The 24,829-nt window shown below is 41.1% G+C and overlaps 1 protein-coding gene across 1 annotated transcript; it reads right to left on the reverse strand.

Annotated features, from left to right (window-relative positions):
* Window positions 1–1,319: 1,319 nt before the first annotated feature.
* On the reverse strand, window positions 1,320–17,339 carry gpr139 (G protein-coupled receptor 139). Its single transcript, XM_015006242.2, has 2 exons — window positions 16,911–17,339; window positions 1,320–5,464 (listed from the first exon to the last, which is right to left on the reverse strand). Exons 1-2 carry the CDS (start codon window positions 17,023–17,025, stop codon window positions 4,467–4,469), a joined length of 1,113 nt encoding a protein of 370 aa, XP_014861728.1. The 5' UTR covers window positions 17,026–17,339; the 3' UTR covers window positions 1,320–4,466.
* Between the last annotated feature and the right edge of the window lie 7,490 nt (window positions 17,340–24,829).

Below are 24,829 nucleotides of genomic sequence, written 5' to 3' on the forward strand. Positions count from 1 at the left end.
ATTACATTCAGTGCCGGGGAAGAGTGGGGGGTAGTTAAGGAGCTCACTGAGTGATTATTGGTTATTGACCCGCTGGTCATTCATCTCCATTAAATAATGCACAACATCCACTGGCTTCCCCTCATGGTCTTCAATAACGGGCATCAATTTTCTGATGACAAAACATGGAGTAAAATCATTAGTGCGCCCATAGCATGAAAGACTCCGAGGTAATCAGTGAAGGAGTAAAAGAGGACACTTGAGAAATTAACTTTGAGCGAGGGCTTTAAGGCGTAACGTGCAGGAAAAAGAGGAATGAGATGGAGGAGGTGAGAAACAGATGGCAATCGCCAATCATTCATTCAGTTCGCAGTTGTGGAGAAAATCAATTAGTGAAGCACAAAAAAGTGGGAAATTTGCAGAAGACAAGCCCGTTTTAGGCTTGTGAGCAGCAGAAAGCGGGATATTGGAGGTTTTTCAAAATTAGGTAAATAAGAAAATCTGTTCCTGCAAGGTAATAGTTGCTAACTACGTCTCATTTCAATCTAAAGGTGAATATAAATATTTCCTCTGTAATAACAACTTTCATTTTTTAATAGCCTTTGCAGTAAAACTGCTAAGGAAGGATTTTCAAATCAGTTTCAATGCAAAAATATCTTTAGACACAATGTTGGCAACCTGTTCTATATATATATACATCTATACCTATTATCATGGACCTCTTGACTAATTACTTCAGTCTATATATATATTAATCATTTAAGATGTTGTATTTTATGTTAGATTGATATACAAATTCTTGTTTCTCCTTTTTTAAATTTAATATGTGAAAATGTCCTTATTTTTTATTTTGATGTATAGAGACTATATTCTCATTAAAAGGAATATGCTTAAATACTGTAGTAAAGCCTTACAAATCCTAATTCTCGGATCAGTTTAATTATAAACATTTCAATAAGAATGTATTTCTCTGCATTTCACTAATAGAGGTTATTAAGAACGTTCCTGTCAGGAACATTTGACGACCTCAGACGTTTAAGATTAGACATTTGCTAATACTGTTAGTCCCGTTCAAGTGTGTGTTAATGAGATTAACTTAATGCTTTCTTTAAGCTTGACAATTAACTAACTATAAAGTGCAGATAATACCAAAACTTCATTGGTATTATATGGTCGACATCAGCCCTGTGATTGTGCAAACTTCAATTACTCACCATTGATTCTCAGGACTCTAGTAGATTTTTTCTGTACAGTAACCAATATTTGTCCTAACTGCTGTTTCTCCAGGTTTATATATATATATATATATATATATATATATATATATATATATATATATATTTTTTTTTTTTTTTTCTTTTTTTTTTTTTTTTTTTTCTCCAATATTAAAAGTTTAAGCTATGATACTGTCCTGACGATGCATCAGGAGCATAGCTTTATCATTTGTTTGGAACGAATCTCTCCTTCTGTTTTTGTGCAGCACCATTAGGCTGCTAAGCTAATGTCGGCGTGATTGCTATCTGTTTTGATTGCTGATAATTTTGTTTGTAGCACTTCAGTTTGGTTACATTAATTGTGTGAGAAGACTTACAGAGAAGACTTACATTTCTCCTATTTCATACATAAACTTAGCGCTTACCTTGCAACATTGTAAAATATAATTTAGTACATCTTTTGGATGTTAACATTTTCTCAGGCAGCTGAGCCAACATAGTTAAGTCAGTATTTTGGACACAGATGTATTGAAACTAAATCCAAACCTGAGATCTGATTGTTCCCACAGGTTATGCTATAATACTATGTACACCGTCAAGTAGGACGGTAAAAAAAAATCTTAAATCCAGCAGCTTTCTTATTATTTTGTACACGGAGGAGCCATACTGCATGTTGAGTTTTGGGCTTGTGACAAAGAGAAGTTGTAATTTAACCAACACAGCTGATTTTTAACTCAGAAAATCAGATTTTCAATCACAGACGAAGGTATCATCATATGTTTCTCTTAAATCTTTTGTAAACATAGTGCAGTCCAACCTCTACTGGCAATCATTATGGTACTTGAATTGAAACAAATGCAAGATAATAGTAAAAAAAAAAAAAAAAAGTAACTGTGACTGATTTAGGTCTAAAGTAATCTTTTAAATTCAAAGAATTACTGTCCAGTAGTGACATTACCATTTTGGATGGGAAGGAGGCATTGGAGCACAATTCTAAAGACAGATTAATTATGTAATTGTATTCAGTAAATTTTTCTATTGTTTACTAAAAAGTGTATTCATTATTTTTACATGCTATTTTGAATAAAATGTAAAGTAACACTGGTATTTTTTTCAAAGTCTATACAGCAGGGATCAAGATAAGGGTGTAAAGTTTTTCATAAATAAATAAATACATAAAAAATTATGTTATTTAGTTTTTGCTAGTGTATATACTGTTGATCAAACAAAGCATTTCCAACTGTTAAAAATCTTCATACTACGGTAGTTACTATGCAAACGGTCATATTTTATTCATCGTTATGTTACTCGATTTGAAAGTCAAAATTAATCATTTGCCACAATCATTTACTCCGGCAGTGAAGCTGACCTGGTAAAAGATTACTTTTTTCCACTCCATCCCATCTCTCCTACAGACAGGATTCTAGCTTTCAAATATCTGCAGAAATGTAGGGAATTTGATTTTCATTAAAAAAAAAGGAAAAAAAAGAAAATAGTCTGAACATTTGTTTCAATTTTAAGACTTCAATCTCGATTCAGTGGCCTACAAATTCCATCCATCCGTCCGTCCGTCCATCCATCCATCCATCCATCCATCCATCCATCCATCTATCCATCCATCCGTTGCTCTATCTTCCATTTTTAGATAACTCTTGTATCTATACTTATGACTGGAGAAATATGTAGGAACCCTTTAGAAGGTCTTGTTTAAAGAGTACAAACAAAAACGAAGTAACGCTTCTTGAAGTGTCTCAGACATCGAAGCGCTAAACAGGAGTTTATTTGTCTCCTAAATATGCTCAGATCAGCTACAGGCTCAGAAAAAGCTTAATGTGTCTGATCCCTTTAGACATGTTTTAGTAGAACTCTGCCTTTCAGCAGAGCTTCATTAGATAGATGATCCCTAATAATGTGCAATGGAGGGTTAAAGGATGAACGTGCACTGATCTCAGTCTGCTGTCTTTGGGCCATACAGCAAAAAAAAAAAAAAAAAAAAAAAGAGATGGGAATGTCTTTATTTAAATGTGTTCTTTCAATGGCATGCAGTTAATGTGGTTATGGTTTGCTGTAAAATGTGTAGAGCAAGTAGCAGAATGACGAGACCTCAAATGCGTCACTTTGGCCCTGAGACCGGATTCAGCGTGGCATAATGGGACAGAAAGCTTTAGATGGGGGAAAACAAACCAACAGGAAGGGAGAGCAGAATATCTAGTCCTCTCTACCTCTCTCTGTCTTGGTCTCCTGGAAAGATAAAGGGTTAAAGACATCTTAATTTGCTTTCATTAAATGCATCTGGATGATGGCTAACAGTAAGTCATCAAGGACCATTAATAGTTAATAGAGGACTATCTCCTGGTTGCAGAAATTTCCTCATTCTAATAATGGAAAAGGTGATAACTAGTTTAAAAATACCTCAGTGCTACACTGACACCAAGTCACATTTCTTTTCTTGTGTTTTTGCAAAGCTACAGTAACAGTCATCTCTACCATGAGTAAATATTTCACCAACAAACAGAGGAATGAAAACTCCTTCGTCCAGTGATGGTCAGGGTTGAGTTCTGACGTGAGCGTTGACGTGTAGGCGAACTATGAGCACAGCACAGTCAGGAGAAGAGTCAGAACGTGTTGTTCATTTCGTAAGAGCCCTGTTTAAAATGCATTTGAGACTCCTCTGCATATTAAAATGGAAATGACAGAGCTGTTTTACATTTCTGGACAGAGACAGTCACGACCGTGGGCAGTGGGCAGTCTGTCTGCGTTGTGCCTGAGTGAATCACCCCCACAGGTGAGATGTGCAGGGGTCAGACCGGCAACAATTTCCCCAACAGATAAAAGACTCATCTGTTAAAAGCTCTTCCTCATTTTCTGCCATGAACACGAAGGACCATCCATGACCAAAACATATTTGATGATTCACCAAGGACTCATCGTCATCTTGTTTTGTTATTTTATGTTTTGCAAATGGCGGCTCATTTTCACGGGTCGATGGTGGTGATATGCTTTCATCTGTCCTAAAGTTTAATCCTCAGCAGATGTGTTTTTTGCACGAAGGGACCAAACAGCATCTGACTGATGCTGTTTGCTGCTTTATGATAACTTTGTTGATCACAAGAGGCTTTGAAATTTTGCACCATGCATCTGATGTGTGCATTGCACCTGTTGAGCCATCTATTTTATTATCGCTAACAGGATAAACTTGTGTGGCCTCAATGAGTCCCATGTGGCCACAGTTTGCCTGAAAGATTCAAGGGACCACTGCTGGTAGGTGTGGACTCAAGAGGAGATGCAGATGGGCTTTCCATTTTTGTCGTACTGGTACACCAACATCTTGATGCAGTGAGAGTTGGCCGGCGAAATCCAAGGGCTGCTTGTGATGGAGAAGTTGTGACTGGCGTAAAATGGCTTCGGCTGCTTCCGGCAGTGGATGAGGGCTCGGAGCATGTTGGTCGCCATGGCCCGGAAACGCTTACTGATGAAGCAGTAGAGGAAGAAGTTGACGCCAGTGTTGAGCAACGCAAGCATGTTCGCCACGTCGGTGAGCACGTGGAGCAGGCGGCCGGCGCTTTGTGAGGTGGGTGGCGGAGAGTAGAAGTGGTAGAGGATCAAGACGGTGCGCGGAGCCCACAGAACTGCAAAAACAGAGGTGATGGCGAGGAGAATGGCGGTGGTCTTGCCGGTGGAATAGCCACGTAATCTGAAGCAGTTGCGGCGCTTTCGCAACTTCCGCACGATGCCGGTGTTGAGGGAGAAGAAGACGGTGCAGGGAAGGAGGTAGACGGTGGCGCAGTGAGCCCAAACTAGGACGTGCTCGGCCACTGTTCTTCTGCTGCTGCTTTCTCCTCCACCTCCTCCTCCTTCATCGCTTTTGCCCACCCCGGGTAGACTGTGCCAGAACTCAGGCCACCAGTAGTAGGGTGCGGCAGATAGCAAACAGCCGACGTACACCGCAAATATCACCTTGCGTGTTCGAGCGGGGTAGGACACCGTGTGGTAGCGAAGTGGGTGGCAAACAGCGATGTAGCGGTCGATGGTGAGAGGCACGGTTATCCAGATGGAGGTGTGGATTGAAGAGAACTCCAGAACCTGCACTGCGTTGTTTATGGATGGAGGGAGGAAGGAAGCCAAGATGAAATCCTCCAGGATGAAGTCAACAAACACAATGAGGAGCAGAACAAGGATGTCAGCAGCAGCCAGAGCCAGGAGATAGTTGTAGGAGGACTTCTGACGACGCAGCACCAGCTGGGACAGGATAACCACAGTCAGGATGTTAGCTGGGAGTGGTGAGCAAGAGGGTGATTGAAGGAATTGGGAAAATGGTGGTGAAGGTGGAAAAGAAATGGATATAGGGTTAGGGCAGGGAGGGAAACAGAGAGATTGATTGTTAGTGGACTCTGGTGATTGCAAACAGCCAGCAATATACAACACAGAAATGCAGGAGCAGCTAACGGCGACAGAAATGCTGCAGACACTGACACAAGTTGCACAGAACAAAAGCATGCGAGCAATTTTAATATGAACAAGATGAAAAAAAATATTCTGCCAAGCTAAAAGTGTGCCAACCCTGTCTGTCTTGGTTCCTCCTATCTGATTCTTCGCTTCATTGACACCTGCTGGGTAATTCCAGGAGCAACTGCATCTCCCTTTGGCCAGATTGTTATCTCCAATCAGGAGTAAAGTCACAACACAGTGACAAGGGCAACATGCAGCCTCACAGTCTTGGCAGTACTGTCTGCCGTCCATTCGCCTGTGATTTAGCTTCTGAAATGAAGCTCAAAGTCAAGCCACCTCCCCCAGTCTGCCTCACCTTCGGATCAATGGTTTCACCCAGAAATAATCGTTAAACATTTTCACTGATGTTGACAAAGATCTTTGGCCAATTTGCATCTACCTTGCATTCGTAGGTCAGATAGTGTTGGTAAATTAAGGGTTTTTGAAAAAAAAAAAAATCAGAAAACACTCGGATAGCCTTACATTTTTCATAAAACAGGATGAAAAATATAATTGATAAGAGGAACACCTCCACATTTATTCACACTTATAATGGTTAAATCCCACACAGGTGTTATATTAGGTGAATGTCATTAGAGGACCTTTACTAAGTATTTTGAAAGCCACTTATTCTTATACTTAAATATTTTGCTTCGACAGTCAGCGTAATCCTGACTGTTGAAGCGAAAACGAACACCATTGTGACAGCAGTAGAGCTGTCTGAAGCCATAAGAAAGAAAATTGTAGCAGTTTAATTGTCTATTATTAGATAAGGGACTTAAATAGGTCTCAAAACAATTTGAAAAAATGGAGGGCATTAAAAACAACTGCCAACATGCCCAGGGCGGGCAGTATGCGTCAGTTTACCTTCAAAGCTGGCTGTAAGAAGCCTCTACGTCTGTGTAAATGAAAATGTGAGGACATTTGTGAAAAATGAAAGCCAAGTAGCGCTTGACTCAACGGCATAAAGATGACCCAAAACAAAGCAATAAACAGACTCAAGTACTGGGCTGAGTTTTGAGATTATCAACCTTTTGAAACAAGATATACATGTACGAATGTACCGATGTCAGAAATTATGAAGTCACTACAATTTTAAGGCATTAGACGTGGGTATGATGGACAGTCAAATTTCTTTTAAGTCATTTTTGATTCAGCACTTTCATAACAACTGAGGGTAACCTAGTAATTTAATTGTGATATAAATGGCGTATTGGCTCTTATTTAAGTGCAATTCACTATAATTTAAGTGAAAGGGTATAACCATTTTGTGGGATGTATAAAGAATTTCAAAATATTACAATTTTTGGATTTTTTTTTCTTCACAAACATTTACAAACAAATTAATAAATACCTTAAAATGATAACTTGTGCTTCAGTTGCCCAGCTAACAAAAACACTGTAAGTACTGTACCTGTCCTCTTTTCAGTGAATAAGACGAATATTTCAATGCAACCTGTTGGCACCGTGTCAAGTCATGTCCAGTGAGTTACCTCAAACAGAGACACTTCTGACATCCTACTGCAGCTTCGGAGACATTAATCCACTTAGCAGCCATCACTGTACATGCAAGCTTGTGTGATCGTGTCCCTGTCTGCAATAATGCATCTGGGATTGGATTAAATATGGCAGCTTGGAGTCTGGGAGATCACACTTCACAGCCTCAGCCACTATCCAGTGATTACAAATTACAAAGATGGCTCTGGATAATGATTAAAGATGTGCTTGCAAGGCTGGGAGGTTGTGCAGCAGAGTGCGCACACATCAGCAAGTGCTGGACTCTGAACATGTGCACACAAACAGATCATCAGAGACGAGCCAATTCATTAGGGTCTGATCTATCAATAACCATAAATGACATGCCGAAGCTGTTTGGAAGATTTAGCACACCAATACATAAAGGGCTACCGAATGCTGCACTCTCCAGCTTGGTTAATATCAAGAAAAGGATATGGAAAATCATCTTTAGCACTGAGTTTTCTGGAAGATTTGAGTATTTTTTTTCCATAAAATGTTGCTGTATTCTATTAAAAATAAGTATTTTGGTTATGTTTTTGTGGTTTCTAACAGATATATCAACATGATTGCACTCCACATTTGATTTGGAAAGTAATTAGGTCTATTTCACGCATAATTCTTTCACAAAAATACTGAATTAAGTTTTTGTTGGCAGCTTTTATTCTGATGTTATGTCCAATGCTCGTCCTTGGTCATAACTTATTTGGCAGTGGCTGCACAATTAAAGATAAAGGACATGTGAAGAACAAAAGAAGAAATGTTAAAACTTCAGAAAGTCATATCTCCTTTAAGTTATGCTTCAGGTATTTGCTGGATTTTTGTCAAGTTTCGACACAAGAGAGAAGAAAAAAATGAAATTCAGATGGTGGATCTCTTTTTCTCATGGGCTGTGTCTGTTCACTTTTCTTTTGCAGAACAAATTTTACATATCTTCTTTCTGGTTAAGACCGTTTTACAAGATTATACATCAACCGGCTCCCTCGGCATCAAAACATGAATAAATTAGGTGTGATTTAAACCTTTTTCACAGTTTTCTGCATTCAAAATGGTATCATCCTTTGGGACTTTGACAGCACTTTGCCACAGGGATGGCAAAGCAACAACAAGAAGAAAAAAAAGGTTAATCATAATTGCATTGATTACTTCCTTCCTATCAGATTTGATAATAGTGTCAAGTCCTTTGGTTGACTAATCAAATAAAATGGTTGTTCTGATGCAACAAATGACTCAATACACTATATGATGGATCATTAGGGATTTTTTTAGTGTCTCATCAACATATTTGATTTTATGTAAAGAGTCATTGTTGGTTGTTATGTAACAAAAACTCAATCCAATATCCTCAAAGCTAATAGGATGACTCTTTTATCCATGTAATTTTGTATTAATTTTGTATTAAACAGCTTTGAACAGCTCTTGTCACATCCACACACCTCAATGTGACAAACCAACACAAAGCAGAACATAATTGTGGAAGTAAAATGATGCATGTTTTTATTAGTTTTTAGACATGATAAAATTATTACTTTGTATTTGTATTCACACCCCTTTTTTCTGACATCCGTCGCATAAGATTCTTCAGAAGCCACACTTCTAAGTAGATAGGGCCCACGTGTGTGTTCGTTAGTCTCGGTGGAAATCCAACAGTTCTGGGAAGAGTTCAGGGGTTTGTTTGAGAACATTAATGAACAAACAGCATTGAGATCAATAGACACAACAGATAGACAAAGGAGAAAGTTGGGGAGACCATAGATACGTTATAAAACAATAACCCAAACTTTCGTTAGTCCATTGTCTGAAAGCAGAAAGAGAATAACAACTGCAAGCCCACATAAGCATCCACCCAAACCTACAGACTGGGTGAACAAAGCATCAATCAGAACAGCTGCTAAAAGTGCCACAGGTCATTTGGGAGAAAATACTGACAGGAAAACTAGGTGTGCACTCCACAAATCTGGCCTGTAGAGAGGAATGCCAAAAAGAAAGCTGTAAGATGTTGCATTTCAGTTTGCCACAAGTCACAAAGAGGATGCTGCAAACATGTGGCAAAAGGTGCTCTGGTCGTATGCAACCTGTAAACAAAGTGCTGTGTATTCACTGAACAAACCATCTCAGTGAAACATGGTGGCAGTCAGTGGTCAGGGGTAATAGTAAATAAATGGAGGTAGCAATCCTGGAAGAAAACCTTTTACTCAGTAAAGCCTTGAGTTTGCAGAGGTTTAAGTTTCAGCAGGACAAAGACCCTGAACATACAGCCGTGTTACAATATGACGATGTGGGTCGAAGAATGTTCACCCATTAAAAAGTGAAAGACCAGAAAAAAAAAAAATCCAATTAAACAGATGCCCATGGGCAATCTCCATCTCCATCCAATCTGACAGAGCTTGACATGTTTGCTCCAGATTTGTTGCTGTCATTGCAGCAAAAGCTGGTTCAATAAAGTATCGACTCTGAAGGGATGAATACCAAATACACCTCACACCTTCCAGATTTTTATTTATGAAACTGGACAATTTTGTGCTACTTCGGGTTTGTGCACCGTACATTTCAAATCCTCTCTCTCTGTAGTATCTCCATCTATCAGAGCACTTGCAGTTGAAGTGACATAAAATGGGAAAATGTGAGATATTTACTGTCCCTGCCTGCACGTTATTCTGTTTGGGCTGCAGCAGGGGCCCTCTCCAGATGAACAAAAGGGATCTCTTGCGAGCTTGACATTTTCCATTTAGCTGCAGCCGCCCTGCAACGGGGTTGCCCATCCATTTCAATTGATTCCTGCTTTTTTTTTTTTTTTTTTTACGTTGTCTTTGTGGATCTGCTTGGCATTTAGCAGGGATGCTGGCGCAGAGGCCAGGTTTGTCTCAGCGGGGAAAGCCGAGGCGCTACACACAAATCATTCTCACAGATTGATGAATCCAAAGTTTCACCTTCTTTGTTTAGTTAAAAAAAACAAACAAACAAACACAAAAAAAGCAAAAACAAAGCATCTCCAGCTGAGAGGAAAAATAAAACACGGTCTTTATCAGACCTCATTTTGCTTTTGATTGTGCATTTGTCAAGGTGGGTGTTTGTGTCTCCTCTCCCCCTGCTGCTCTACATTATAAGGACATCCATGGCCATTGACGTCGTGTAGCAGGAAGGGAGAAGACACAGCGTGCTTCCTGATGCGTGTAACGAGGCTGACTCATCCCGCCATTAGAGGCGGGCTGTCGACATATGACCCTGCACCGTTCAATCCAGAAAAACCAAAGTCAGAAACATGAGTGACTGAGGGTTGCTCATGGCTCTCGTATCAAACACAGAAAAGAAGAAAGAAATCATTTGGAAATTATTTGGAGCAATTTGCAGCTTGGCAGCATGACTGGATGCCACGAAGAGCAAAGAAGGGCAAAAGAGGAAGAGAAGAAAACCTTGTTCTGATGAAGGTTGCAGAATTAAGGAGAGAACAGGTGAATAAGAGGGAATAAGAGGTAGGATTATAAGTACTAAAGAAGACAAAAAGAGGTGCAGAGGAGAACTGTCAGGGGAGAAAGAAGGGAGGCGAAAGACAGAGAGGAGGTGAATATCAAAGCTGGCTTCAAAGGTCACAGGCACTTTGTTCCTGATGACAACCGTTTCTCTTTTGTCTTCTCTTAAGTGTCAGAGCGGACATAAAGCGAGGCGATCTATTAAATCCTCAGAGCAAAAGCAGGGGCACGTCCTCAGTGCAAACCCACTGAAAAGCTTTCATTCAGAGTTTAAACTCTGATTTATATGCTTTCATCGCATGCAAATGGAGCGATATCAGTGCAGAATGTTTTAATCTGAAGATAAGTTTAACATGTGGGCTGAGTGGTGACGGGGGTAGCACAAAAAAAAAAGGGAGCAGAGATTTGTGTCGAAGCAGGAAATTGAAGAATATTTTACAGATTGGGAGGGGAAAAAAGAAGCTGCTGCATCAAACTACTGATGCAGTATTCTGCCTGCTCACCTCAGCAGCTATTCGTTTAAGAACAGTCACACTTCTGGATCAAGGGGATGCTTAAGACTTGGAAACAAAAAGTGCTTGCAGGAACTGTTTAAAAATCCTGAAAACAGCAGACCTTGACTGAGACATTAACGAATGATCCAATGCTGAATCAACAAATCAAGGGAGTGCAAAAACTGCAAACGACAGTCAGAGGAGAAAGTGGCTGGAATACAGATAATTCAGAGACATTTAGAGAAATGTCTCTAAAGAAACAGGTTGTAAATAATACTACGGGATGTGATATTAATGCTCCAACGAGGGGAAAAAAAAAGAGTTAAAGCAAAAGAAATGAAAATATTCAAACAAAATAAGTATTGACATGTATTTGTACAATACTGCAACACAAAAGATCAAATCAGAACCAACACTATAAGTATTGTTAAAACTACCTATTTGATATGCATGAGAAGTGCCAGCTTAGTGATTTTTATGGGCTCTAAATCAAAGGTTAGCTCAATTTTTCAATAATTTCATCCAAACAAAAAATAAATTACAGGTGAAGCAATGCAGATAAAGCAGAGAGTCGAGGTAAAACCAGAATGAAATAAACATCGACTGACTGAAAAGAGGAAAGCGAATACCTTAATAAGCTCCAGATCTCTGTTATCATCCTCGCATTGCTACTGCTGTGAAAACCAACAAACAAATACAGAGGTTTAGCTTGGTGCATTTCCAGCAGCTGTGACAGAGTTTTCTGTGTCAGCTGGCCAAACAAAGTCGGATCTGTCACAGCAGATCTCTGATTTATTGCCTCAAACAACACCTCCCTCGTCGGGTTATTTTTTTTTTTTTCCTTTTCTAGAACAAACCTCTGTTTCCAATCTCAGCCTACCTAATTTATTCATTTGCAACGCTCAATCTGTTATTGCTCCCCCTTTTTATCTCGACTTATCTCAACCAATTTCAAACCCTGCTTCGAGAGTGATAGCATCTATTAACAAGACACCATCCCGCTCCAGATGCCCCGTCACGGGTGCAGATTGATGGATCGATAGTTCAAACTGAAAATCGATGGAGCCCATCTCTTCATTAAGTAGCGGCTGACACTTGGCCCGCACCGCGGCGCGGAAGAAGAAGCGGTTGTTGGCGCTGACGACTCCCGACCTTTTCCCCTTGAGCGGGCGGATAAGTGGGCGTGGGAGGAGATGTTGTCCAGATTGCTCAGACACCAGTCAGCCTCTGGAGGAGTCACCAGAGCCGTGACAACTGTGCAGGGTCGGATCACTTTTTGTGCAATTAGTTGGAGAAATGTTCACTTTAGCAGGGCTGGTTGTTTTAACTATATTTCACAGCCTGATCCTTTAAATTGGGGAGACACCTGCATCTGTAAAGAGAAACAAATCGGGCATGACTGCATGGGAGAAGAAAAGGAGAGACGCAATTTGATTGCCTGAATGTTTCAGCGACGTCAGACTTGTTTAAAGGTGTGAAATCGTTAGGCTGCAGTGCGAAACCACCTCAGCAGCAGGACACTGGAAACAGAATAATGAGCATCAAGTGTGTAATTTGAAAGAAATGAAAGAACTCAGATTTAGAAGGACGGAGCACATCTCTCAGAAACCGATTTCCTTTTTTATATTAGTCTGTCGCTCATCCAGGTTTAACACCTCCACTCCTCCTACGTGCGGCTGTATTTTCTCAAGTCATTTAACCTTTTTCTTTAAAGAGAAGAGGGGGTTAAGCAGGCAAAGCACCCACGTGTCACTGAAATGATCTCCCTCCACACCAGAGCACCCGTGCACCTTTTAAACCTCTTTCCCTTCACCTTTTTACGACTCTTACCCGCACTCTTCCAGAAATTATTTTACCTAATATCACAGTTTTATGTTTGCTCCCTAAATTACACATCGAATGATTAGGCATCAACATTGTCAGTTTTACAAAAAGATAGTTTTTGTAATAGTATAACAGTCAAATTTAAGACTTTTAAGTTATCGAATGGCATACAAAAAGGCACTAAAACATTGTCTGTCCATCATTTACCACCTTATATTCAGATTTCAGTGGCTGGATGTTACACCGGGGGAAGCAAATCTAGTCTAGGGTTAAGGATATTTATTTATTTCCTGATGTCTCACCCTGTAATGCAGGGAGACAAACAGCAAGTGTTGCTTAGCCTGTATCTTAATTAGTCAGTGCAGCAACGTCTCAACTAATATTTGAACCTGGTCTGGGTCCATTCTGACACAGACAGAACACACTACCACATGTCAGGACTGGCTTAATTATCATTACGGTGTTTCAAATGAAGTCAGACAAAGTCAAAAGATGTAACAAGCTGTTCAAAAGGAAACTGAATCTTCTTGATGCAAATCTGGAGTTTTGCACAACAAATGCGCACATCTGATATGCTTGAATACGAAATTTCAACCATCTGTGGACAGTGTGCACGTCTCAAAGAATATCCAGTAATAGGAAGGCAGAGAAGTAGCAGTTTAATTAGCTTTTCAACCATTTGAACATCTTAGTGTTCAGGTAAAGGACTAGATTTGGAGCCTGCTGTTTAGCGATGCTAACAGCGCTAACGTAAGATGGTAAAGGAAAGCTAAAACAGTTTTAGTGTCTTTTAAAAAGTAAATGTTAGCCTCTCACACATGGTGTGACAGTCCCTCTGCTACTTCTACAAAGAATGAGAGCAAAAGAGCTAAAAATATATTTTGAATGCTGCTCTTACATTGTCTTCATAATTTAGCTCCTAAAATAACTTTACAGCTGAAAATGTTAGAATTCCCATAAAAAGTAACATTATAAATTACAAAAAGTTTCAGTTACATTTTTCATTGTGACATTGTGCCACTTTGACAAAAAAAGATCAATGTATTTTGTACATCACTCATCTCTACCAGGGGTGTTAATAAATGTTGAGGGAGTTATTATTGCTGAAACTGCCTGGCACATTCTTCATTTATTTATTTCCCTTTTTTAAACGAGTTTGGCGATAAAATTTCCAGAAGCACACTGTGTGCAGAAATGTCGAACCACAAAGAGAGACTGGAACTTCATCACACTCTTTCCGTGTCCCGTAGAGTTGCTCATCAGCTAATGGTTTCCTCCTGCGCACGGCGTACCCGGCGCTTTAAGACACGGCGTACAATCCAAGGAGCAGGCCCTCACATCTACAATCGCAACCTGTTAGCGACAGCTTCGCTACGCCGCTCGCCCTGCCTGCACATGTGTCCACCGTCTCCAGTAGCGTGGTGTGGGGTGTGGAGACACAAACAGAAAGCTCAAGTTAGCAATTAATTAAAAACGCGGCAATTAGTTTCAGCTCTGTCATCTCAGCCGCTCTCAGTGCTCTGAGGTGCTACTTCTGCTACATCGCTCTGCCCATTAGCGCTCTGATCCCTCTTCTAACACCAATGTTCTTCTTCTCTGTGCCCTTTTCTTCCCTTCCTTTTCCGGCCATTAATATTCAGTATTTCCTACTTTATAATTTCCTTGAACTGGTCGAACTGATTTATTTTGTTCCATGACTTGACATGCATTATCCCTCTCTCAGCGCCTTCTTACCTCAAATCTCCACTTCTGATGTGACCCCTGCCTGCACCGCAACATGCAGCTCTGAGTCAGTGTTTGGATGCATAAGGGACCCCAGTTAGCTGATGAAAAACCTGAATCATAGCTTCCTGTCAATAAAGAGGTTTTATTGCATGTGTGTTTGTAGGTCATGCGGCTGCTTCTCGTGCACGCTGCTCCCATGAAACATTCATGATTCAGCTTGAGTGGAATGAGCTGTGTCATAATGATTGAACAAGTCGCTGCTGCAAAATATCAGCTTGCTGCACTTAACTTAGCCATCAATTCAGGCACCTTATTGTTGTACTCCCTCGCTCTCCCCTGGTTACTCTTACTAGGTGATTAAATAAACAGCCTTAGTTGCATTTCTAAAGGCAACCCGGCAGCAGAATCAAAAGAAATGACAGCGAGGCAAATTGCTGGCCCCTGACTTAAATAATTAGGCAGGATTTGATCAGAAAGAAAGACTTATTTTTACAAGACAGCAAATCTCTGGGGCAACTGCAGTCTTGGCTCACAAAAGCGCTGGACTTTGCATTGCAGATTTATTTCCGACCGAAACGGCTTACGCTCGTGATAGCATCTCATTTTCAATCTTTATCAAGGGAAAGCAATCAGATCTGAGGGAGATTTGCTAATCTGAGGCAACTGGCTGAGAGAGACATCAAAACTCGCTGAGTAAAATTGTAAATACTGGGTAAGTTGCAGAAGTAATCAAACTCCTTGAAATGTTTGACTTTTCTCTTATTATAACAAGAAACTGCAATAAATTTCACTGGGATTTTATGCATGTTAAAACTGCATGCAACTGTTTATTGGTAATAACTGGTTCATAACTTTGGCATGCATTTGTAATTTCCCTCCAGCTACATCCATCCTCCCATCAACTCCAATCAGCCCCTGCTGAAGAAACGCCTCCCCAAAGCAAGATGCTCCCACCACCATGTTTTAAATATCGGGGGTGGTCTATGCCAGGTGATTAGTTGGGTGAGTTTTCTGGCACACAGAGGGTTTTGCATGTAGGTCAGAAAGTTTTATTTGGGTCTGACACATTTTCTCTTTGGCTTCTTACAGTTTTCCTTCAACAACGTTTTCCTTCCTGCTGCTCTTAGATAATAGCCAGGTGTGTAGAGTGCACAATCAATGATTGTCATGTTGATAAATTCTCTCTGCTGTGCTGTAGATCTATGCAGCTCCTCCAGAGGCACCACAGACATCTTCTGTTGTTAATTTAGTCTTGACAGGTTAGCTTTGCCATAATCTTTCCATTCTACCCACGCACGTTGATTGCACTGATCTGATGTTAGAGTAAGTGTAACTTGATAGAAATTCCCACCACACAAATACTTAAAAACATGCAACATTTTCATTTTCACTTTGTGTTGGTTGATCATATATATTCCCAATAAAATAAGCATAAGTTTCTCCTAGCAGCATGAGAAGTAAATATCAGTAAGCACTCAGGAAATTAGTTTTGTTTAATCATAAATTTCTAATGTCTTGGTGTCTTTAAGTAAACTGGATGTGTGTATTGGTAGGTTTTTGACATCGAAACCCTGACCTCCATTCAGACATCAGTAAATTTAATCTTTAGTCTGACCTCTAATTTTTTTCCGTCAGAGTCCCTGTCTCTCTGTTTCGCACATGCACAGACGTCGTTTTGCCTCCCCGTGTGAGAGCGAGTCATTGCTCATGGATCACGCAGTGGGACAGAGGCAGTAAATGAGTCTGACAGCGATGGTGAATGGACTAATCATTCAACGGGGAGGACAGATGTGTTATCAAATCGGCTCCCTGGAGAAAAAGCCGTGCAGCACACACCTGTCCTGGAGGTCAAGCCAGTAAGATTACTCACACAACTTCTCAAGCATCTGCTTGCACCTACTTACACCTCATCTGACGTTCAAAAAAAAAAAAAAAAAAGACAGTAGTGGTGGAATTTTGTGCTTATTGTGATGTTTTAAGACTCTAAAGATAGAATGACAGGCACAAGTAGAAACAAATACACATAAAGCATGTGCATGCGTGACAAGCCACAAGGTCAGAGTGACAAATCAACAAGCGTGTGTGTGCAGCGGTGCACAGCAGTCTTACTCAGTCCTGCAAACAAGTGCACAACAAATCGAAATGCAAAGCGTAACTCTGGGAGAGAGCAGCGATGCAGGCAGCAACGCAGACTTTCTTACCAGGCAGGCCGAGACAGAGCAGGACGCTGTAGTAGATAACAGGCAGGGGTCCGAGAGGGCATCCCCTGGCGCTTCCATTGTGGTGGGACACAGGGAAGATGTGGCTGTGCTCCATGCCTTCTTTCTGTCCTTGTCCTCTTCCTCAGCTGAGCTCAGTGTCAAGAAGTCTGGCCAAAAGGATCAAACCATCGCCGGTTCAGACGAGAAGCTGTTCTGTCCTTGGGTGCCAATGAGCATGAGTGTGTGGATAGTGGGTGCAGAGTGTTGTGAGAAGGAGGGAAAACCAGCGGGAGATGGAGGAGGAGAAGGAGGAGGAAGAGTAGGAGGAGGAGGCAGAGACGAGACTCGAGGAAGAGGCGACAAATGATGTGTGTTAGTAGGTGATGGAGAGGAGGGCGGCGGGCAGACGGAGGCTCGAGGAGGTGAGTGTGAAGGTAGAAGAGGTGAGGGAAGGATGCTGCATGAGTGTGAGAGCTGGAGGGGGAATGGGAGCGAGAGGAGACAGCACAGCAGGAGGAGGACGAGAGATGAAAAGGGAGGGAGGGAGGGAGGCAGGGAATGAGGGATAGAAAGGGCAGAGAGGGAGCGAAAGAGAGGAGGTTGCAGGTGGGAGGTGGAGGTGTTGGAGGACAGAGACAGAGAGATAATAAAACTGACAGGAAGACAGATGTGATGGATGAAAGGAGATAAAAGGAGGGTTAAGTTGACTGTGGAAGAGGACAGAGCTGTTGGTTGTCTGTCAGTCAATTTCTTTATTGGCGGGTGAAATTCTGCACTTTTTAATGATTCAGAAACATCACAGCTTCCTTCACACATGTACAGACGCCTCTTTGTTTGACATAAACATGGAGAAAACATACATGTGGCTGCAATGCAACATGAACAGGCTGAACCATCAGCCTGTTCATGTTGCATTGGAACATTAGAAAGACATTAAATCTATGTTTGTTTTTTTCTTTTTTCTTTTTGGACTCCGTAGCAGCGACAGGCAGTATGTGTTCTTACTCCCCAAACTCAACTACAGCGCACTGCCATCAATATCTTCATGAATTTTACTTAGCCAGAATCACTGGGGAATTTCACACAAAGGAGAGAAATAGCAGGCAACATTGTTTATTCCTTTGCTTCAGATAAAATAATTAAAATGTCTATCTGGAAGAAAAAAGAAAAAAAAACTAATACCCAAAACAGCAGGAGAGGATTTTTTTTATGCAGTGGCTTCCAAGACTATTCACAACCCAGACATTTTTCATTTTCTGTCCTCTTACAGCCACAAAATGCATTTTATTGGGATTTTATATGATTGTCAACATTAAATAGTGAACGACCTCCTAGCAGAAGAAAAGTTATAGACTGGCTGTATATATAAAAAATATAAAAAATTCCCTTCTCACCCTTCGCGGGTGGTCTCTTTCATCCTCTGAGCTCGGGTCCTCTACCAGAGGCCTGGGAGCTTGAGGGTTCTGCGCAGTATCTTGGCTGTGCCTAGAACTGCACATTTCTGGACTGAGATGTCTGATGTTGTTCCTGGGATCTGTTTGAGCCACTGCTCCAGTTTGGGGGTGACTGCCCCGAGGGCCCCGATGACCACAGGCACCACTGTGGTCTTCACCTTCCAGGCCTTCTCCAGTTCCTCTCTGAGGCCCTGGTATTTCTCCAGTTTCTCATGCTCCTTTTTCCTTTTGTTGTAGTCACTACATCCACCATAGTGGCTTTCCTCTATTGCTTATCCACCATCACAATGTCCGGTTGGTTCGCCATTACCATCTTGTCTGTCTGGATCTGGAAGTCCCACAGGATCTTAGCTCGGTCATTCTCCACCACCTTTGGGGTGTTCTCCACTTTGACCTCGGGGCTTCCAGTCCATATTCTGCACAGATGTTCCTGTACACTATGCCCGCCACTTGGTTATGTCGTTCCATGTACGCTTTCCCTGCCAGCATCTTGCACCCTGCTGTTATGTGCTGGACTGTCTCAGAGGCCTCCTTGCACAACCTACACCTTGGGTCTTGTCTGGTGTGGTAGATCTGAGCCTCTATTGCTCTGGTGTTTAGGGCCTGTTCCTGGGCGGCCAGGATGAGGGCCTCTGTGCTGTCCTTGAGTCCAGCTTTCTCCAGCCATTGGTAGGATTTCCTGATATCAGCCACTTCAGTTATTTGTCGGTGGTACATCCCATGCAGGGGCTTGTCTTCCCATGATGGTACCTCCAGCACCTCGTCCTCTGTTCCCCATTGTTTGAGACATTCGCTGAGCACATCGTCCATTGAGGCTTTGTCCTTGATGTATTTATGGATCTTGGATGTTTCATCCTGGACAGTGGCTCTCACACTCACTAGTCCTCTGCCTCCTTCCTTACGGCTCGTGTACAGTCTCAGGGTGCTGGATTTGGGGTGGAACCCTCCATGCATGGTTAGTAGCTTCCGAGTCTTAACGTCTGTGGCCTTTATCTCTTCCATTGGCCAGCTAATTATTCCGGCAGGGTATCTGATTACTGGTAAGGCATAGCTGTTTATTGAACGGATCTTGTTCTTGCCATTGAGCTGGCTTCTCAGGACTTGCCTTATTCGTTGGAGGTATTTGGCTGTGGCTCCTTTCCTTGTGACCTCATCGAGGTTGCCATTTGCTTGTGGTATTCCCAGGTACTTGTAGCTGTGCTCTATGTCTGCTATTGTTCCCTCTGGGAGTGAGACCCCTTCTGTGCGGACGACCTTCCCTCTCTTTGTAACCATCCGGCCACACTTCTCTAGTCGGAATGACATCCCAATGTCAGTGCTGTAGATCCTGGTGGTGTGGATCAGTGAGTCGATGTCTCGCTCGCTCTTGGCGTACAGCTTGATGTCATCCATGTAGAGGAGGTGACTGATTGTGGCCCCATTCTTAAGTCGGTATCCGTAGCCAGTCTTGTTGATGATTTGGCTAAGGGGGTTCAGGCCTATGCAGAACAGCAGTGGGGACAAAGCATCTCCTTGGTATATGCCACATTTGATGGACACTTGTGCAAGTGGTTTGCAGTGGGCTTCAAGGGTGGTTTTCCACAGCCCCATCGAGTTTGCAATGAAGGCTCTCAGAGTCCTGTTGATGTTGTACATCTCTAAGCATTCAGTGATCCAGGTATGTGCCATTGAGTCATAGGCTTTCTTGTAATCAATCCAAGCGGTGCACAGGTTGGTGTGTCGGGTTTTGCAGTCTCGGGCGACTGTGTGGTCTACAAGGAGTTGGTGTTTGGCTCCTCTGCTATTTATGCCGATGCCCTTCTGTGCCGTGCTCATGTATTTATCCATATATATATATATATATATATATATTACAAATAAAATCTGCAATATTTCTTAAAAAGCTACTCGGGCGCCATTTTTCTGATACATCTAAGTAAAATTGAGCATGACCGGTTGCTTTCAGAGTCCAACTGTGTGTCATTTTATTCCAATTTAAATCCAGCTGTTCTGGGAAGGCCTCAGGGGTTTGTAAAAGAACATTAGTGAACAAACTGCATCACGAAGGCCGAGGAACACAGACGACTGGTCAGAGAGGAAGTAGAGGAGAAGTTCAAAGCAGGGTTAAGACGTAAAATCCCATCAAGCAACGTTTTATCTGCATTCATGAAAGAGTGGTGGAAAAAAAGAAATAATAGTTGAATGAAGGCCATGAGAAGTCCCATTTGAAGACTGACACAACAGGTAAAATGCAGTATGTGGTGAAAAAATTAAAATGGCGACCTGAACACACCACTGCCACTGTGACATAGAGATATGGGTTACCTTTCTGTAGCAGAGACAGGGGAGCTGGTCAGAGGTTACTGAATGATGCTTGTACTGGTCTATACTTGAAGAAACCATGTTAAAGACGGGTTAGGACGGTGTAGTCAAAGTCCAGAGGTAAATCCAAATAAGGCTCTATTGAATGATCGTCTAAAAAATCTTAAGCTACTTAAGTGGGTAAGAATTTTGTTTTCCCAGATAAGACGGTGCAGACATAGCCCAAATGTTTTTTACTTTATCAAAGATTGACACATCATGCCACAGTTTATAAATATGTATTCATTAAAAATGTTGAACATTTTCAGGTTTTTCTACTTCCACAAACATGCAAATGATCCAACACCTAAAATCCCAGACAACTTGCGATAGAGTCATGGGGAAAATATGAAAAAGTTCAAGAGGTTTGTTTTGAAAGACTGCATGTAAACAGCACAAACAATCAGCACTTAAAAAACTGCGTGACGTGAATAATTTAACATTTGGTGTCTTTACTTACCGTCTAATGAGAGAAAGCAGCAGAGCACATTCTTGAAATTGGCACCATGTAAAATGGTAATTCTGAAACCGAACTACACTTCATTAAAACAGCTAATTAAATGAAGGCTTTGTACAGATGAAAAAATTACTTTTTTTTTCATCATTTGGTGCTTCAATGGCTATTCTTGTTGAAACTTGAACAAGCTCTTCCCTACTGCTTAGGCTGCTGTATGGCCGTGTCATATAATGTAACACATTTCTGCGTCAAATCAGACAGAAACAGTGGGGACAGTAAAGGTCAACATCCAAAGGGGCTTTTTGTTCTCGTGGTCACAGGTCTAATGTAGCCTCCCGCAGCAATTACAGCAGTTTGTGTTGCTGAATGCAATCTGTTTCACAGGCAGATAATTTGCTTGTCCTGAAGAGCAATAGTCACATTTGACTGCTGCAGTAAGAATCAGTACATAATGGTCTCAGGACCGTTATGCTGCCGTTGATGTGAAATAAAATGTGTTTTTCTTGCCCCACTTGTTCCCTTTTTCAGCCTACACCAGCTTCAATCATTATCGTTGTGCAGACAAGTGAAAAAGATTTCATTTTGGGGTCATTCACAGTTTACTTGAGCCAATCTTTAGAATAGGTCAGTGGGTTTGCAACTTGAAAAAGTGAGCAACGCCGAGGTTTCTGCAGAATATAGTTTCTACAAGGGGAAGCAAATGCAACAAAAGCAGCTTTACTTCAGCTTTTATTTAAAGGTTTAGATACGGCATCTCAATAGTGGATTATTTGAAACAGTGGGGGGAAATAAGTATTTGACACACTCTCAATATTTCATGTTTCCTCATTCCCAAAGAATGAAGTGGTCTGTAGTTTTCGCTTCAGCTGCGAGAGACAGAATCTATTTATTTTAAGTCCATTAAATCAAATTGTATGATTTTTAAGAAATTGATTTGCTGTCGTGTATGGAAGATTGGACCAAAATTCAGAAAAGAATTTGGGAAGTTCATGATGAAATCTTTAGTAAATAATAAATAAATAACCCATTGGTTATTGTCGATAACCAATGGGTTATCGACAATAACCCATTGGTTATTGCAAGATAAAAATGAGGAAATTACAACAAATTACAGAAGTTGTCACAGAAGGAACCGTTTGGGGAAAAAGCAAACCAGAGTGTTTAAATAGTGAGAGAAGTGGAAGTAATAAAGAAAACCAGTGGAGCTAATCAGAGGAAAGTAGAAGCAGCTGAGGGATGAGATGATGTAAAACTGATGGACAACCTGAGTGCAGGTGAAAGATAAACTGAAGGAAAACCACACATCTGAAACCTTAAATATAAATCTGAATGCCTAAAATAATAATAAGCCAATTAGGTAACACACAATAAGTATGAAATTAATTAAATAAACAATAAAGAAATGACAAAAACCAGAAACACAGATGTAACTAAATATTTAAACACCTGTGGATAACATTTTGGTCATCTACCAACCTGTAAGGATTCTGGCTTTCACAGCCCGAAATCCTCCTATCTTCCACTCATTACCTGTACTAATTGCTCCTGTTTGAACTTCTTATATGCGCGCTGTCTCTTTAACTCCATGTGCTCTCCAAGGGGATTGGAGACTGGCTCCTTATGTGCCAACTTCTGTAGTGTTTGGGGTTAAAGGACAGTCTGTCTTTTCAGCTCACAGATGGAGTCGAGTACCTGTTTAAACCTGAGAGAGAATTGAGGCTTGGTCACCTGTCCAGGCTGCTGTGTTTCATTAGACAGTTCAAAATGACCCAATTGGCCCAATTGCAACCTCAGCATCACTCCCTTTTGTTGTGTATGTCTCTGTGCCATCCTTTGGGCCCCTGATGGTAGATCCTCCCAAGCTTTCTTATCAGATCTTGTGACCTTCAGGTCACTTCCACTCTATGTTGGATGGTTAGATGGTTCACAGGATTACAATCAACCTGAATTGTATTCCCTGCTGGAGTGGTTTTTTTCTTTCCCTTTTTATGCTTCAACAGAAAAAGGAACTTGTGTTCATTGTGTGGTTTTGTCGTGTTCGTTCGGTACTCCATGTCTTGCATTTGATCCTGATTTGCTATTTTGGTTTAATAATCTATTCTTCCTTGGTCTATTTATTGCCATCCATCCTCCAAAACTCGGTTGTCCCAGCTATCAGTCTCCCTGTTCGTTATTCCTCCCTGTTCATTCTGTGCCTGCCATATCTTCTTTGTCTTCTTCTCTATATTCATCCCTAGTTTGCCGTCTGTCAGTCCCATTTATGCTTCCTGTGTTGTCATGTGTTATTTTCCCCCTGCTGCCTCTGTTTGGACTTTTGTATGTTTTTGGGCTTTATTTCACTGAACTCAAGCACTCTGTTTTCTTTGCAGCCAGTCGCTTGCTTTCTCTAGCTTTTAGGTTCTCCTTACTACACAACATTACAGCTTTTTTCATGCATTCTGACCTAACCAAGCAGCAGTGACCAACTTCATAATTATGGGATGAATATTAACAGTTAAATAGTATCTGTATTACTTATTGTGTTGTCAGGAAGCAGTTCAGATTTTGGGAGTTTCAGCGTTATTCATGGCACAATTTTGCGGGGAAATATGACAAAGGGATGATAAGCAGTATCTCCACCTGTCCCTTAACTGTCGTGCCTGAAATCTTTTGAAGTCCACTGTCCTGTAGAAAACATTTCTGTCACAACTGGAAGTGAACAACTGGTGACTTTTGATGTTTTAGAAACTGCAGGAAACCTGAACCAGGACATTGCCAGGGGAAAACAGCGGTGAAGCTGACATATTTTCTAAGCTATATTCAGTTCCTTAAGTGAACAACTGGTAGTGTGTTGGCAATTTTAAATCTGTTCTGCAAAGCGATCTAAAATTAAAAACTAAACAAATGTGTCCTTCCTGTTTGTGTTTTCAATCTGCCACTTGTTTTTTGCATGTAAGTCGTTAACTCCATTAAACTAATTACAAACTAAAACGCAGTGAACCCAGTGTGGAACTCTGAGGTACTCCAACATTACTTTCAAACATTAATCATTATAAACATGCTGTTTTCTGTTTTGAATAATGTGGCATAAAAACCTTATGGTTGAAAATAATACAGCTTGAATCTGAGACACTTTCAACCATGAAACCCTCTCAGTTTGCCTTTCACAGAACGGTTATGGTTTTAGTGTACTGATGTTTCCAAAATGCATATTATATGAAAAAGGAGTATTCATAAATTGTTGAGTTAAGATGAAATGATTTCCAACATTTCTGTATTATTTTCACCTCCCGCATCCATACCACATAACTAATTTATATGCCGTATAACTAATTTCTTTTTGCCAGTGCCTAGCACTCATTACTGATTATGCAATGATTTACAGTCCAGACAGCCTTAGGCTTTCAGGATTTGCCACTTGTGCACAGAGTAGCTCTCAAAGCAGCCTTGGCAATGTGCACGGTCAAACATGTCCATTTAGAGCGCTGTCAGCTGAGTCTCTGCTCTCTATATGAGCCTCTTCAGCACAATCAGGGTCTACACTGCGTTTCCCCCCGGGTCTGAAGAAACAGAGCCAGATTTTAATTTTCTCCTCCGTATGTAATAAAAGTTGGGACGGGGCTGTGATAAGGACTCGGGGGCCGATGAGTTCAAACTATTTTGCACAGGGAAAGTGGAGTAAAAAGTTT

The sequence above is a fragment of the Poecilia mexicana genome, unplaced genomic scaffold (assembly GCF_051168715.1).
Source record: "Poecilia mexicana isolate PSO_F unplaced genomic scaffold, ASM5116871v1 scaffold_8, whole genome shotgun sequence".
Lineage (NCBI taxonomy): Eukaryota > Metazoa > Chordata > Actinopteri > Cyprinodontiformes > Poeciliidae > Poecilia > Poecilia mexicana.